The 14,574-nt window shown below is 47.2% G+C and overlaps 1 protein-coding gene across 1 annotated transcript in view; it reads left to right on the top strand.

Annotated features, from left to right (window-relative positions):
• RASD2 (RASD family member 2) overlaps positions 1 to 12,868 on the top strand; it is a 108,593-nt gene extending 95,725 nt beyond the window's left edge. Inside the window, exon 3 of the mRNA XM_078640428.1 lies at positions 7,803 to 12,868. Coding sequence (XP_078496554.1) covers positions 7,803 to 8,338 — 536 coding nt within the window. The 3' untranslated portion in view covers positions 8,339 to 12,868. The remainder of the gene's footprint in view (positions 1 to 7,802) is intronic.
• Positions 12,869 to 14,574: the final 1,706 nt, after the last annotated feature.

Raw genomic sequence — 14,574 nt, forward strand, 5'->3', positions numbered from 1 at the left:
CCCTTCACAGGGTACACTCTGGGATACGGGCAAACCGGTGGTTTGAGGGGTGGCCAGGGGATTAGTACATGCCAAACGTGTGGCCCAAGTCACCCAACTGGCGCAGCTGGAATCCCGAGCTGTCCATTTGGAGCGGGCTCAACTAGCCAGGGACAACGGCGACTCCTCCAGGCAACTGGCGCTGGTCCGGGACGAGATCCGGCGGCTCTCCCTGGAATCGGACAAAATGCTATGGAGCTCCTCCGTGGCCCGTATCTACGGCTGGGGTGACAAGAATGGCAAACTGCTTCACAACCTGATATCCTACCCAAGGGCCCACTGCATCATTCCAGAGATCCGAACGCCCGATGGGACTCACCAGGTGACAACGGTGGCTATTGCGCAAACCTTTGCTCACTACTATGCGGCCCTGTACGCGGCACGACCCCCCAGAACCTCCCTTGCTGATTTGCTAGAGAGATCTGAGACTTGCCTTCCCTGTCTCCCCCATGAAGCTGCAGACTCCCTAGACGGCCCTCTCACCCCGGAGAAAATCCATGGGGCTATCACCCTGCTGAACTCTGGAAAAATGCCCGGGCCCGATGGATTCCCTCAAGAATACTACTCTATGTTCCGAGATGACCTGGTCCCCCACTTAACGTAGCTCTTCCGCCAGGTGGTTGAAGATGGGTCCTTCCCATCTGAATCCGATGTGGCGACCATTGTGGTCATCCCGAAAACACAGCCACCGTCCCTAGACTGCTCTGATTACTGCCCCATCTCGCTGATAAATACCGGCATTAAAATCTTTGCTACAGCAATAGCCCAACGACTTCGGCCCCTTCTACCTGCCCTGGTCCACCCTGACCAATGCGGGTTCATGCCAGCCAGAGGCAGCCGCCATTGCATTCGTCGCCTCCACCTGGCGCTAGCCCATCGGCACCGACTTCCCCCGTATTTGGCACTTCTCCTCGCAGACTTTGAAAAGGCCTTTGACACGGTGAACTGGGATTATTTAGGGGATGTTCTGGAACGCATGGGTTTGGCCTCCCCTTCCGCCATCTGATTCAGGTCCTTTACAACTGCCCAAGAGCCCGTGTACTTGTCAACGGTGCACTTTCTGAGCCATTCCCGATCCGCAGAGGCACCCGCCAGGGCTGCCCTCTCTCCCCGCTCCTATTCGCTCTAGCGATGGAGCCTCTGGCGGCGTTAATCCGACAAGACTCCCTTATCCAGGGGTGGGTGTGGGACCAGAGCCAGGTGGGTAAAATTGCTTTATACGCAGACGATGTTCTGCTCTACTTGGCTGACCCAGAACGCTCTGGCCCTAGGGCTCTAATGGCCCTTTCTGAGTTCGAACGTGTCTCAGGCCTTCGTCTCAACCTGTCGAAGTCTACCCTGGTCCCCCTTCACCCCTCCCGGGAATGTATTGCTTGGCAGGCGATGATACCCCTTCGGAGGCAGTCCTTCAAGTATCTGGGGGTGTGGGTGACCCTCTTACCGGAGCTGGAGTGGACCCTCAACATTACCCCCTCTGGTCACCCGGATGAAAACTGACCTTAGAAACTGGTAGTCTCTCCCCCTTAACCCGCTGGGCAGAAGTGCCCTTTTCAAAATGACGATCCTCCCCCGCTTTCTTTACATTCTGCAGAACACCTCGTCCCCCTCCCGGTTAGCTGGTTCAGAGAACTAGACGGCGCACTCATTCAGTTTTTGTGGGGTGGTGGAAGATCGCGGATGTCCTTGTCCCATTGCCGGATCCCCCCCTTCGACGGCGTATGGGAGTCACCAACCTCCATTTTTACTACTTAGCTACAAAACTCATTGTGATCCATGATTGGTTTGCGGGCGGCTGGTCCGACCCTGCTTACCGGGTGGAGCTTGCTGCCATAGACTTCCCGCAGATTCAAAGCTTCCTATATGGCTCCCGGGTGCCTCAAACTGTGCCCCCAATCACCAGGGCGGTCCTCGTGGCCTGGCGTGCTGCCCTTTGCGTGGTAAACTGGGACCGGAAGCTGACTAGACAGACGCCTCTCTGGCACGGCACCTGGTTGAATGAGGTCTCATCCCTGGAGGGCTTCCGCCGGTGGGACTTGGTGGGGATAACACAACTCGGGGACGTGTGGGTAGGGGATCACATGCGCTCCTTCCCTGACCTACAACAAAGACACACTCTCCTACACTCCCAGTTCTACAAGTATTTGCAGCTCCGCCACGCCCTTCACAAACACCTCCCAACGCCCGCCTCCCTCCCGGAATTCAGTCACCTAGAAGCACAGGTCATGATGGGTAACTTAGGGAGAGGGGGGGTGTCCCGTATATACCGGGCCCTGGTTAATAACTGTCCCGCATCCCGGATCGGCTTAAGGAGCGATGGGAGGGATGGATAGGTCCTTTGGACGAAGCAGACTGGCGTGATGCCCTTTTGGAACCCAAAACCCTGACCACATCTTCTAAACTACGCCTGGTCCAGCTTTACTACCTCCACGCGGCCTACCTCACCCCAGCGCTTCTCTTTCGTGCTGGAATGCGAGCCTCCCCAGACTGTTTGCGCTGCTCTGGTGCCCCAGCCGACTTCTACCACATGGTGTGGCTATGCCCAGCCCTGGATCTGTTCTGGAGGGGGGTGGAGCGGGAGCTCACTCAGGCCTTGGGGTGGGTGGTTCCTCACAACCCGAGACACCTGCTGCTGGAAGTGTTCGACGGCCTGGATGGCTCCCGGGCCGACAAGCGCTTCCTGGGAACAGCACTAGCAGTAGCGAAACGAGATATAGCGGCTAGATGGTCCCAGGCTGAGGCACCAACATTGCAGAAATGGAGGAGGGGTGTGGCTGGTGCGGGGTACAGGAGGAGTCCCTCTTTGAGGCTCGGGATGCCCAGAGATGTTCAACAAAGTGTGGGGCAAATTGTTTGGCCTGCTTCCACCTTGACTGGCCCTAACCCTCCCTGTCAGACTGAAGCGAAAGGGCTATTTCCTTATTCGGAAGTGACTAATAAAATTTGTGATGTCATTCAGGGGATACAGGGGTCTTTAAATGTGATGTTTGACTCGCTATCAATGAATTTACATGTATCAAACTTCAATAAAAATTGGATTATCAAAAAAAAAGAAATAACATAAAGGAACCTACATAGTTGTTCAAAGCTACCAGCATACTGAAAACCATAAAACCATGCCTGTGTTTCACACTTCATCATCCATGACTCTGCTGCGCCCCACACAACGATAATCACACCTCGGTGGTCATGACACGCAACATAGAAAGACGTCCCACATAGGATCAAAACAAAAGCTAACATCCTTCGAACCAAACACCCTTAAAGGTGTAGCATGAAGGCATGTGCTTCAACGTCCCACGTAGGGGGTAGTAAGTGCTATACAAATGCTGCAATACAACACAATACAAAAAGATGGTTTCAGAGCTCTTGCTCCCAGATGTAGGAGCCAATAGCATCAGCTGGTTGCTGTCACTCAGGGATCACTTCAAATTTCTAGTAGCATTGACCTTGCTCAGAAACATATCCCACATTCTAAGGCCAGCTTTCACCCCTGCTACTAGTCTTTACATGGGGGTTGTCAAGGCCAATCTATGTACAAAAACTCCTCTGACCTATCACCTTGGCTGCGAAGGTTAGCTGATCCACCCAGTACCAAATCTCTCTGAAGGTTGCCTTCTCACGCCCAGACATCATTGCTAATGCCTCCTTATGGGTGAGGGCCTTGCCTTGTGGCAGCCAGAAAACCCTAGCCACAGGGTGAAACTCAATGTGTAGGGGGCTCAGCCTACTGTTTTCCCTCTGCTCGAGGGATAGCTAGGAATTCTGCCAAAACCCGGAAAACCTCAAGACGTTTACTGCACTCATTGCACTCATTAGTGTCTGGCTGACCCATTAAGAGGAAGATGTCCAGGATAAACAGATTCAAACAAAAAAGAAGCTGTCCAGGTAGGGCAGCTCACCCCGCTTCTTGCAAGCGTGTTTAGTATAATGCCTATTCCAGTAAGGAGCAATCAAAAAGATTACTATGCTGCAATTAAGAAAGCCAAGGGAGACTACTATGCAGATAGGATCCTTAAAGCTAAAAATAATAGTAAAGAAATATTTGCCATAGTAAAAAGTTTCACGTCCCCGGTTGCAGAAACTCAGGCAGCCCCCCCCTCGGAGGAGTGGTGTGAAAAACTGTCTACTTACTTTATTGATAAAATAAAGAAAATTCAAGACAGCCTCAAGATCATTGGCTTTGCCCATCCCCCACCTGCTCAGGCCACACAAGAACAGGACATCTCTCCCCCCTCCCCATTCCTTCTATCGACATAAAGACCAAAGAAGTCATGTGCTCTTTCACAGAGGTTGAGGTGAAGGATGTCTTGACCATTCTAAAGGCGCTGAAATCGGGTTCCCCGGCGGACCCCTGTCCGGCCAGAGTTCTGAGTGGAGTGGCGGAAATCATTGCACCGATAGTCACTGACCTGGTTAACGAATCTCTTTTAACAAGTAACGTACCATCTCAGTGGAAACAAGCCAAACTTCTCCCACTAATTAAAAAACCTTCCGCAGACCCCCTGGCTGCCTCCAACTACAGACCCATCTCTCTGCTCCCTGCAATAGCCAAAGTCTGTGAGAAAGTGGCTTTTCGTCAACTTGAGAGGTTCGTGGAATCTACGGGGGCATTACACCCTGCCCAGTCCGGTTTCCGTTCCTCCTTTAGCACTGAGACCGCGCTAGTGGAGGTCACCGAGGCCATTAGGGACTGTTTGGACGGAGGCGGCAGAGCGGCCCTAATTCTTTTGGACCTCTCTGCCGCGTTCGACACGGTTCCACATGCCCAGCTGATCTCTAGGCTAGAGGACATTGGCATCACTGGCGCGGCTCTCAAATGGGTCAAGTCCTTTCTCACAGACCGTTCACAACAAATCTGGCTCCCTCCCTACCAGTCATCGATTAGCAAGGTGGACACTGGAGTCCCCCAAGGGTCGACTCTAAGCCCCCTGCTCTTCAATGTATACCTGACCCCCCTTGTACATCTTGCAGAGAGTCTGGGTGCTAAAATAATGGCCTACGCCGATGACACCCAGCTTCTCTTCACGTGGGACAAGAACAACCTCGATACAATGAGAGTCCAATCGTGCTTGTCCTCAGTATTTGCCTGGCTGGCCAAGGCTGCCCTCAAATGCAATGAGGACAAGTCGGAGATTCTCCTGTATGGCCAATTCCCAGTGGGATTTAGGGAATCCATCTGGCCCACTGGATTGCCGTGCCCATCTGGAAATTGCGGAGTTGCTAAAAACTTAGGGATCTGGTTTGGCGCCGATCTGTGCTTCCGAGATCAGATCTCGAGATTGGCGGGAACCTGTTATGGTACTCTTATTACCCTCCGGAAGTTCTTTCCACTTCTCCCCCAGGAAGCGAAGGAAACAGTGGCCAGAGCACTCATTCTCTCGCGTCTGGATTACGCCAACGCATTATATGTGGGCGCTCCTGATTTTCTGCTTCGCAAACTGCAAGTAGTCCAGAACGCGACAGTGAGGCTCATATACAACATCCCCAAATGCCATAGTGTACGAAGACAACTTGCGGAACTCCACTGGCTTCCAGTTGCCCTCAGAGTGCGCTTCAAAATCCTAACACTAGCTTTCAAGGCCTTACACGGTCCATGCCCACCATACCTCAGTGCCAGGTTTGCCTTTTATCATCCCCCGCGTCAATTGAGATCTGCTTCCCTCAGACATCTGGTCACTCCCAGATTTAAGAGAGCCCGTCTGGGGGGGAAATCCATGACGGTTAGAGCCGCCCAGCTATGGAACAGTCTCCCTGACCATCTGAGACACACGACAAACCTTACATACTTTAAAAAACACCTAAAAACCTTTTTATTCAAGCAAGTCGCGTAATTCACATGTCTTTTCTTGGCATCTCTTTTATTTCTGACACTGAACTTCTCTCGCGCCAGGACAGTCTCGACTAGCAGTGCGCGTTATAAGAAATATATAACATAACATAACATCTCAAAGTATGTTCTGGACACAGAGCAGCCCATTGGCATGCATTTTTTAAATATACCTTTCCTTCTCATTGAAAACCCAGGAGCTGGAACCTCGATGAGTGAACTGGCATGATGTCCTGCGCCATCTATCTGACTGACCTTTCCTGCCTTCTCCAGTGACTTCTGGTGGGGGGGAGGGGGGGGACTGACAACCGCCCCCCCATAGCAGCTCAGTAGAGTTATACTTCCATCTCTTAATGGTCCTGCTTTACAGGCCTGGCACTCAACGTTCTTACTCTGCGGAGAGATTGCCTTAAACACTGTGATTTCTCCCTTAGGAAGTTCCTTGGGCATCCGCCAGGCAAACAATACTTGTTCATCTGTTCCCATGCCGGAGTCCAGGCCTTCACCTACCCTGGGAGCTGTACTTGTCCTCCCCTGTGTATACTTTAAGCGGCAGCAATACAGTTGGCTCCACATCTCCATTGACCCAAATTGCCAGGTTGAGAGGACCATGGTAGAGAAGTGGAAGCTGAGGAAGTGGGCTGTGTCTCATCTGGGGGCATATTAATGGCTCTAATCCCAGGTGCACACTTTTAATCAGCAACCATTTTATAATCCTGTAAATGGTCACGAAGACAAAAAGGATGCCACCCAATGTGCCCTATAGGACAACTGGACAGGGCAAGGAGCCTGTGTACCATACATAAAGATAAATAATAATAATTCCTATGTGTAAAGCGCAAACATATCACCTCCTTAAGGATTTCAAGGGGCTGGGACCGTCAGGGAGATTAAGTGAGCTGTTGCCCAGAGTCACATGATGCTGAGCTGAGCTGCTGTCAGCGATCAAACCGGGAGCCCTGCGCCCCGGAGTAAGCGACTCCGGCCGCTGCACCACTCCTCTCCTTGATAAGATAGGTATAAAAGAGGCATTTCTCTAGAAACAACCCACATATTCATTTCCTCTGACTATTATCTGAGAAGGTGGCTACCTCTCATTCTACCTCTCATTCGCCCTACACTGTCTGCTTCTTATGACAGCGGAGGTGGGTTCCTTGAGAAACCATTCCTCTCTATCCTCGCTTATCAGGAAGCACCATAACTTTTTATTTTCTGTTTAAGGGCCTCGCTTAAGTTTGCATAAATACACATTTTATTTGTAAGCATTAATTCCTAACGTTAGAGTCTGGTTTCAGTTTTGGCTGTCAATTTTATTTTGAGTTTTATTCCTATATTCCAGTTTTACTGTTGATTCTTACTTACTTGTTAGAAACCTTGCTTCAGTTTTACTTGTAAATTGCAATTTTATTTTTAGTTTTCCCTTTCAGTTTTAGTCGTAGTTTAAAATTTCACTTTGTTTGAATTCACAATTGCCATTTCAGTTCCAAGGTATAGTTCCGAATTTTATGTTTAGTTTTAATGACTAACTGCAGTTTTAATCCCTTATTTCATTGGTTATTTTGATTCCTAATTACAGTGTAGTCTAGTTTTGGTTTTAGGATATTCATTGAGCTTTAGATTCCATTCCCAGTTAGCCTTAACATCAGTGCGTTGTATTTCCCTATTTAAGTTTTCGCGCCTCATTTTATTTTTAGTTCCTTTTTAATAAATCTTTTTATTAACAGTTAAGTGAAATATTTATTTTTGTATTTTCAATTTAGGGTCGCTTTTCTCAGTGTCCTGATCATTGTTACTTTTATCATTCTTTTGTGTAAATTTGTGATTGTTCCATTTTCTAGTGAACTTTTTAGAGAATCTTATCCAATGTCAATATTTTAGATTTTTATTGTAGGTTTCGTTTTTGAGGCACTTTCTTTATCTCTCCTTTACCACCCAGGTGATGTCTTCATTCTGGTCTTTAGTCTGGACAACCGTGAATCCTTTGAGGAAGTGAAGAGGCTGCGGAACCAGATCCTGGAGGTAAAGTCATGTGTTAAAGATAAAGCCAAGGAGCCAGGTTCATTCCCGATGGTCATCTGCGGCAACAAGAGTGACCGAGCCGAAGGCCACCGCCGCCAGGTGCGAATGGATGAGGCAGAGCACCTTGTGGCAGGCGATGAAAATGGTGCATACCTGGAGATCTCAGCTAAGAAGAACACCAATGTGGATGAGATGTTCCGGGTGCTCCTTGGCCTGGCCAAGTTGCCGCATGAGATGAGCCCTGCCCTCCATCGCCGGCTCTCTCTGCAGCAGGGTGGTGAGGCCTTCCGTCAGAAGCCCTTCCACGTAAGGCGCCGCCTCAAAGAGGCTGGAGAGGCCTATGGCATGGTCTCGCCAGCTGCCCGGCGACCCAGCGTTAACAGCGATCTCAAGTACATCCGTTCTAAGGTGCTAGGGGAAGAGCGGGGGCGTGAAAAGTGCACTGTCCAGTGAAAGATGTTGGCCACAAGCACCCTGAGTTCTAATGGGAGCCAAACTGATTCTTTAATTGAGTTGAACCTAACTATAGAGAAACAAACGGGTGAGTTGGATGCATCCTTTTCTAAATTGGATGGTTCAGCTATGGCATTTTGCATGTTGATGGTCATTTTTCCCAACTTGCAAGATCACTGGATGTCTTAGAAAACAATGTTACTGAGGTATTGCACAATTACATGTTTTCTTCTGACTCAGAACTCCAAAGAAGCTGAAAGCAGTTGTTGGCGTGGACCAGAAAATGTCCATTAGGGTCACTGTGTGTTGACTTCAAATAGCTTGGGTGGACAGTGGGACACATGAATGGCATCTCATCATTGTCTGCCACCATCTGCAAGATTTGGACATTGGGATGCACATATTGTTGACCACCTAAGTGAGTCGTATCAATGGCTTCCAAGCAGCAGCCTCACAAATTATACTTTTTCACAATCAAGGAGGCACCACAGAGTGATTAAAGAATGCACCCAGCTGCTTCTCGCTGGATGACTGCCCAAGACCATCTTCAAGTGTCTTCACTTTGATGCCTGAGACTACTTGGCAGAGTGATCGGAAAAAAATTGTAAAAAGTCACCAGAAGCCTCATTTGAGGCCACAAGTGGGATTTTACCATGTTGGGACGCCTTTAAAACTTACACGGGGAGTCCAGAAGTTAAAAAATGGAATTACCGGCCAAGCAACGAATAATGTTTGCAGGATGAGAATGTATTTTTGGTCCTTTGACAGGACACGGAATAGGCCTTTATATGAGGGCTTCATTCTGATTTGGAGCGCACCACCCCATGTTCATCAGAATCAGTTGTTTCCATGTCAAACCCACTGATAGTGTTCAGGCTTCTCTCTACACTCCCTCTTCTTCCCCTCATTTCTCCTATCAGCTTTTCTTTCATCTTCTCCTACCTTCCAAGACATCCCTGTCTCCTCTCTCACCACCTTGTCCATCGCTTTCTTTCGATATTAAATCCCTTTTCTTCCTTCCATCTCCTCTGCTCATCATCTTTTATCTCTGCTCGCAGTTCTGCCGTATCTCTCACCTTCTCCATGTTTTATCACCCCGCAGCCTCCCTCACACTCACCCGCATGTTCTTCTTCTCTTTCTGCTGCACTCTGCTCTTGGGAAGCCGCATCCACTCCCTTAAGCTATTTGCAGGACACTGTCATACTGTATTACATCGTTTCTGTACTATGAGGCTCTCATCCCAAAGCACAAGAGCATCTCTCCAGTACTTACTTTGTAAAATAATAATAATTATGATTATGAGTCCACCACCAGGGTTGATGAAAACCAGGGGGATATAATTGTGATTTGATTTGGTTTTACCTCTTACCTCCTCCTTCCACCACTCTACTCACTGGGTCTCTTTTTCTCAACTGGGCTTCTCTTTTTCTCAACTGGGCAGCTTCTATTGCAGCTCTGCTTTCTCCCATTGTCACCGCTTTCATAAACTTCTCTTCCTCCGTCCTTCTATCTTTTCTGTCTTCCTCTGTATCAGACTAGGTGAACGTCTGATGAAGAAAAATAAGGCCCATCCCCCAAAATGAGTACTGGTGCCACCCACAGCTACTGGCCCAAATTAAGCACTGCCCTTTCCCCTATCCATTTGTTTTTCAGAATGTCCTCACACCTTTCCATCTCTTTGCTCCTTGTGTTCCATCTCTCTCTAGCTTCCTTCCCCAGTTCTCTCTCTCTCTGCCCCCCCCCTCTCTCTACCCGTCACCTTCACCCTTTCACCAAGGAAATGGCCCCCTTTGCCATGATGGAAAGGGAGTAATTAATTCCTGATAAAACCTCTGACCAGCTGCATGCTAATACATTGTCGTCAGTGGTACTTGGCATGCCTCCCATTTTCAGGAAGTTGAAAAGAAGGAAAACGTACCCATTTTGGAAGAGAAAAGGGTTTTTACTCAATTCCCTTACCTCAAACTACTTCATCTTCCAGTTTCACATGAAACTGAGCAGGATAGTTTTAAGGGATTCTAGGTGCAGTATAATTAAAATAGTCAATTCTGTTGGCGCAATTGGCGCAGTCCCTTTAATATGGGGCTAGGTATTTGGTGTGTTCTCCCTCTTCTAGTGGACTCACCACAAATAGAGTCAAAAGCGTTAGCCATTTTGTTTCAGTCTGACTCAAAAAACAGCCTTGGTCAGTTCTTTTCTGTGTGTTTTCCTCTTCACACCCAACATAATCGTTTTTTTACTTTTCAACAGTGGTAGGTGGGCTGCAGAGTGGAGTTGGCTTTGAGATTCCGGTGTAAATTGTGTCCGGTCTTATAGGACTATGGATACTTTGGATGGGCCTTCAGGCATAATCAGGTGCCTCGGAAGCGCACACATTCAGTACTGGGCTTTATTTTAGTATTTCCAATGGAACTGAAGGTTTGAGCCTCATCCCAGCATCTGCACTGGTAGAGCTTCCATAAAGGATGCACCTAGGCTTGTGATGGAGCGTCCAGCTTCGCACCAAAGTGCTCAGTGGACTCAGCCATTCAACAGGGGGTGGTTTGAGGAGGATGCCCATTATCCTGTCTGCTCCAAGTGAATGTTTGCAGTGGTTCCTCACCCTGTAATTTGCAGAGATGTCACCATCAGGGTGAAGACTGCGCACTCAGTGTTGTGGCTGTTGGTTTTGCTGTCAGGAGTGGAGAGGGACCACATTATCCACTTTGAAATATCGACCTGCAGCAATAATGAAAGCAAGATATTAACTTCCACAATATCATTGAGGTATGTAAATGAACAGTTAAAGCAGGAAATATATACTCCCCTACTTGTGCTTAATTTGATATATTTCAGGCTATTTTCCTGTAGGTCCTTAGGGGCCATATTATCACCAGAACCTGGCCTTCTATGGGAATTCACAAGGGCATATTATCAAGCCCATTATCGCCGCGTTAGCGGCAGTTTCCTGCCGATAAAAGCGGCGATAATGTATTGCCCTTTCTTGATAATATGGCCCTTAGTTTTGTGTTCATTAGTTTGTCAAACTACTTAAAGCAATTATAGTTGGTCAAACAACTCCAGTTGTTGACACTCCATCCACCTAGAAGCCCTTCATGCATGGCAAGGTAGAGAAAATACAACTTATTGCATGGATAAAAACCTGCTCTCATTTTGCGAAGATGCTATTATCACCTGTAAATACACCTAAAATCACTGGCTCAATCTGTGTGGTAGAACTTCATTGGAAGTATAGTGGGCAAGGGTGATGACTACTCCACTCCATAAAGACCAGGACTGTCAGAGGTTTTTTTTCAGGGCTTGGGCCCAAAAACTTCATGTGGGGCCTCATGTATTTTTTTTCTTTTGCACCTGATTGTAATTTAAAAAGACACCATGTAAAGAAGCAACATGGCAGCTACAGTATTCTGAGCTCATGATTAATAAATAAAATGTCAGGCTTGCCTTATAAATATGTGAATATAATTTGCCGCAGGTGTGTGGGGCCCCTGCAAAAGCTAGGGATCTAGGCCGAATGCCCCTTCAGCCACCCAGAAGGCAGCCCTGCTAAAGACAGCTCCTCGCTGGAGTGATGAAAACACGCTGAATCATCATTTGGATTGCTTTTTCTTTTTTAAGAAGCTTGAGCTGCTGTTTTTTCTGACCATTGCTGAAAAAAGGGAACGCAAATTATTTTGGACTGTTTTTGCATTCTCTTGAGCTGACTGACAACAGTTCAAGGAAGAGGGGGAGAGTTTTGGAGTTTTACTAAGCCCATCGTAAGCCAAACAGATGAACTCCAATATAAGTAAATGGATTAATGAATACATGTTGCACGTAAACCCCAGTGAGGGATCATGGCGCTAGAATGGGGAAGTAAGGGAATAAAGTAAAAGTGAGAGATGGAAAATTAATCACAAATGCAGACAAAACACATGTTTAAAGCCTTTTTAAAAACAAGATGACCCGAGAGGTGGGAGTTAATTCCACGCCGAAGGCATGGAAGATAAATGCTATCCCTCTTAATCTAGATCCATCCCCGATGAAGATGAAGAGGAGCAGCCAGAAGGTTGGAGGAACTAGTGCGAAGCAAAAGGAAAGGAAATGGTTCTAGTTTAATGGATGTAGTGGGGAGGCTGTTACTAGACTAGGGCTCCGAACTGAGAAATGGTTTGGAACTAGGAATTAGTCAGTACACCTCATTCCCTTTGGTGCTTAGTCTGATCACTGCCACACTATTTACCCAGGTTAATTTCTGCAGAATAAACCTGCCAAAATTTATTGGAGGAAAAATACAGCAGAGATTATGCTTGTAATTCTTAGTTTATAAGAAGAAACTTTGAATAGAAGGTGCTTTCTGCACCCGTTAAAACTACATCGGTGATATTGATACGCAGTAAATACTGACCCCTTGTCATAAGTATTTACCAGGTTCAATAAACCCCTGATCCCATTCCAGTATACTTATAATTTATGTCTGCTTCTCCACTCAAGCAGTTGTGACAAGCACGGCTGGCATCAGCAAGAGGCTGAACCTGTGGATCATGCAGCCGCGGCCGGTAGTGGGAGTACCGGTAGGGCGGTGACGTGGGGATGGGGAGGGGCAGGGTGGGGGGTAGTAATGTATGGATTTCGAACTTTAAAAGGTAAGTAAACATTAAAAAAAATAAAACGAATGTCGTTGCTTGCACTGCATCACAAAATGCGATGCAGTGAGCGCAACGAAATTTGTTTTATTTATTTTTATGTTTACTTACCTTTTAAAGTCCATAATCCATACATTACTACCCCCCACCCTGCCACTCCCCACGTCACCGCCCGGCCGGTACTCCCACTACCGGCCGGGCTGGGATCATGGACATTCCACAGGTGAGGGCAGAGCATCTGTGGAACTTGAGAATTTGGCCAACTTTCACTGGAGGACATGTACTCTTGCAGCCGTTCATTCTGCTGGTTTCCCAGTCCGTTCCCCATTTGCCATCCAGTTCAGGACACCTCCAAATACCTACGGAGATAGTAACTGTAACAAAGGCACTGCTACTTTGAGTATTACACACTGTTCTACTCCACTTGTATTTACTTTCAGTGTTATCGAACTGAAGAATAGTTTGTGTGTGCCCTGAAATAAATTTCCTTCTGATTGTATAATTCACTTGCTGGTCTTTTGTCTTTATGCTAAATTTCCTCAAGTTTCCTAATGCTTGGTAAATAGGCTTGTCCTGTTTTTGATGGTCAGGAAAGTGGAAAAAATACAAATAACCTGGCAAAGTTGTTACTTGGCCTCTATTCTACACTCCTGGCCAGTAATTTTTGTATCAAGGTCAGTAAATGTACTGATACACGCAGGAAGAGCCGGTATGTTTCAGCTTCGGAAATATACTCCTAAAATAGCACATACAGGAAGAAATCTCTACAAAAGTGTGCTTAGCTTTCTGTACGATACCCAAAGGGCTATTAAAGCAAACATTTGGAGACTTGCCATATTAAAAAATAATACAGAGGGTTTTCCAAAAAATCGTCATCAAGTACCGGATCTTGGCTCCTACAGAATCTCAAAAGATTAGCAAATTGCCTTTTTTGCTGAAAAAATGGTAACTCTTGTCATTGCTATAAGAACTAGCTCTTTCTAAGCTCTAAGGGTTGAGAGTGCCAGTGGGAGTGAAGCCCTATCTTGCCTACAGAAAACGTAAATTTTAAAATCAGGTGAGCTTGGATGACACGTAGGCAAGACGGAAGCTCGCCTGTGATGCAGTGACTTATCAGAGGTATGTTTTACCAAAGTCCATTCTTTATTTTCCTAGATGAGCCTTTTCAAATGAAGTCAGGAAACTTCCGACCACCCAGAGGTCTTAAAGTAAGATTATAGTGCTTGTTAAGTTATATGAAGTGACTTTTGGTGCCTTTGTGTGTACTTCTACCAGGGTGATACATTATCGTCCTTCCTCTACCTCTATGCCTCCACCTTTCAGTAAACAAAACGTTGTTCTGGGTAAAGTGAGAAGGACACCGTAGATTGCTCTGCTCATGGTGGGAGTTGCAGTTCATTTCTTTTCATGCCCGGCAAATGCTAGATCATGGTAGCATTGGTTAAAACACCTTGACATAGCACAGCCCATACTGAAATCTCCCACCTATAGATGAGACCTTCATGGAAAATATAGGACCCTCTCCTCATGTAGAGACTGCTTGAGGAGAGACCTTCTGGATTAGAAGTTTCCTGGAATGAAGAACTCACATAGGCGTAATAAACACAGAA

Source organism: Lissotriton helveticus, chromosome 1_1, assembly GCF_964261635.1.
Source record: "Lissotriton helveticus chromosome 1_1, aLisHel1.1, whole genome shotgun sequence".
Lineage (NCBI taxonomy): Eukaryota > Metazoa > Chordata > Amphibia > Caudata > Salamandridae > Lissotriton > Lissotriton helveticus.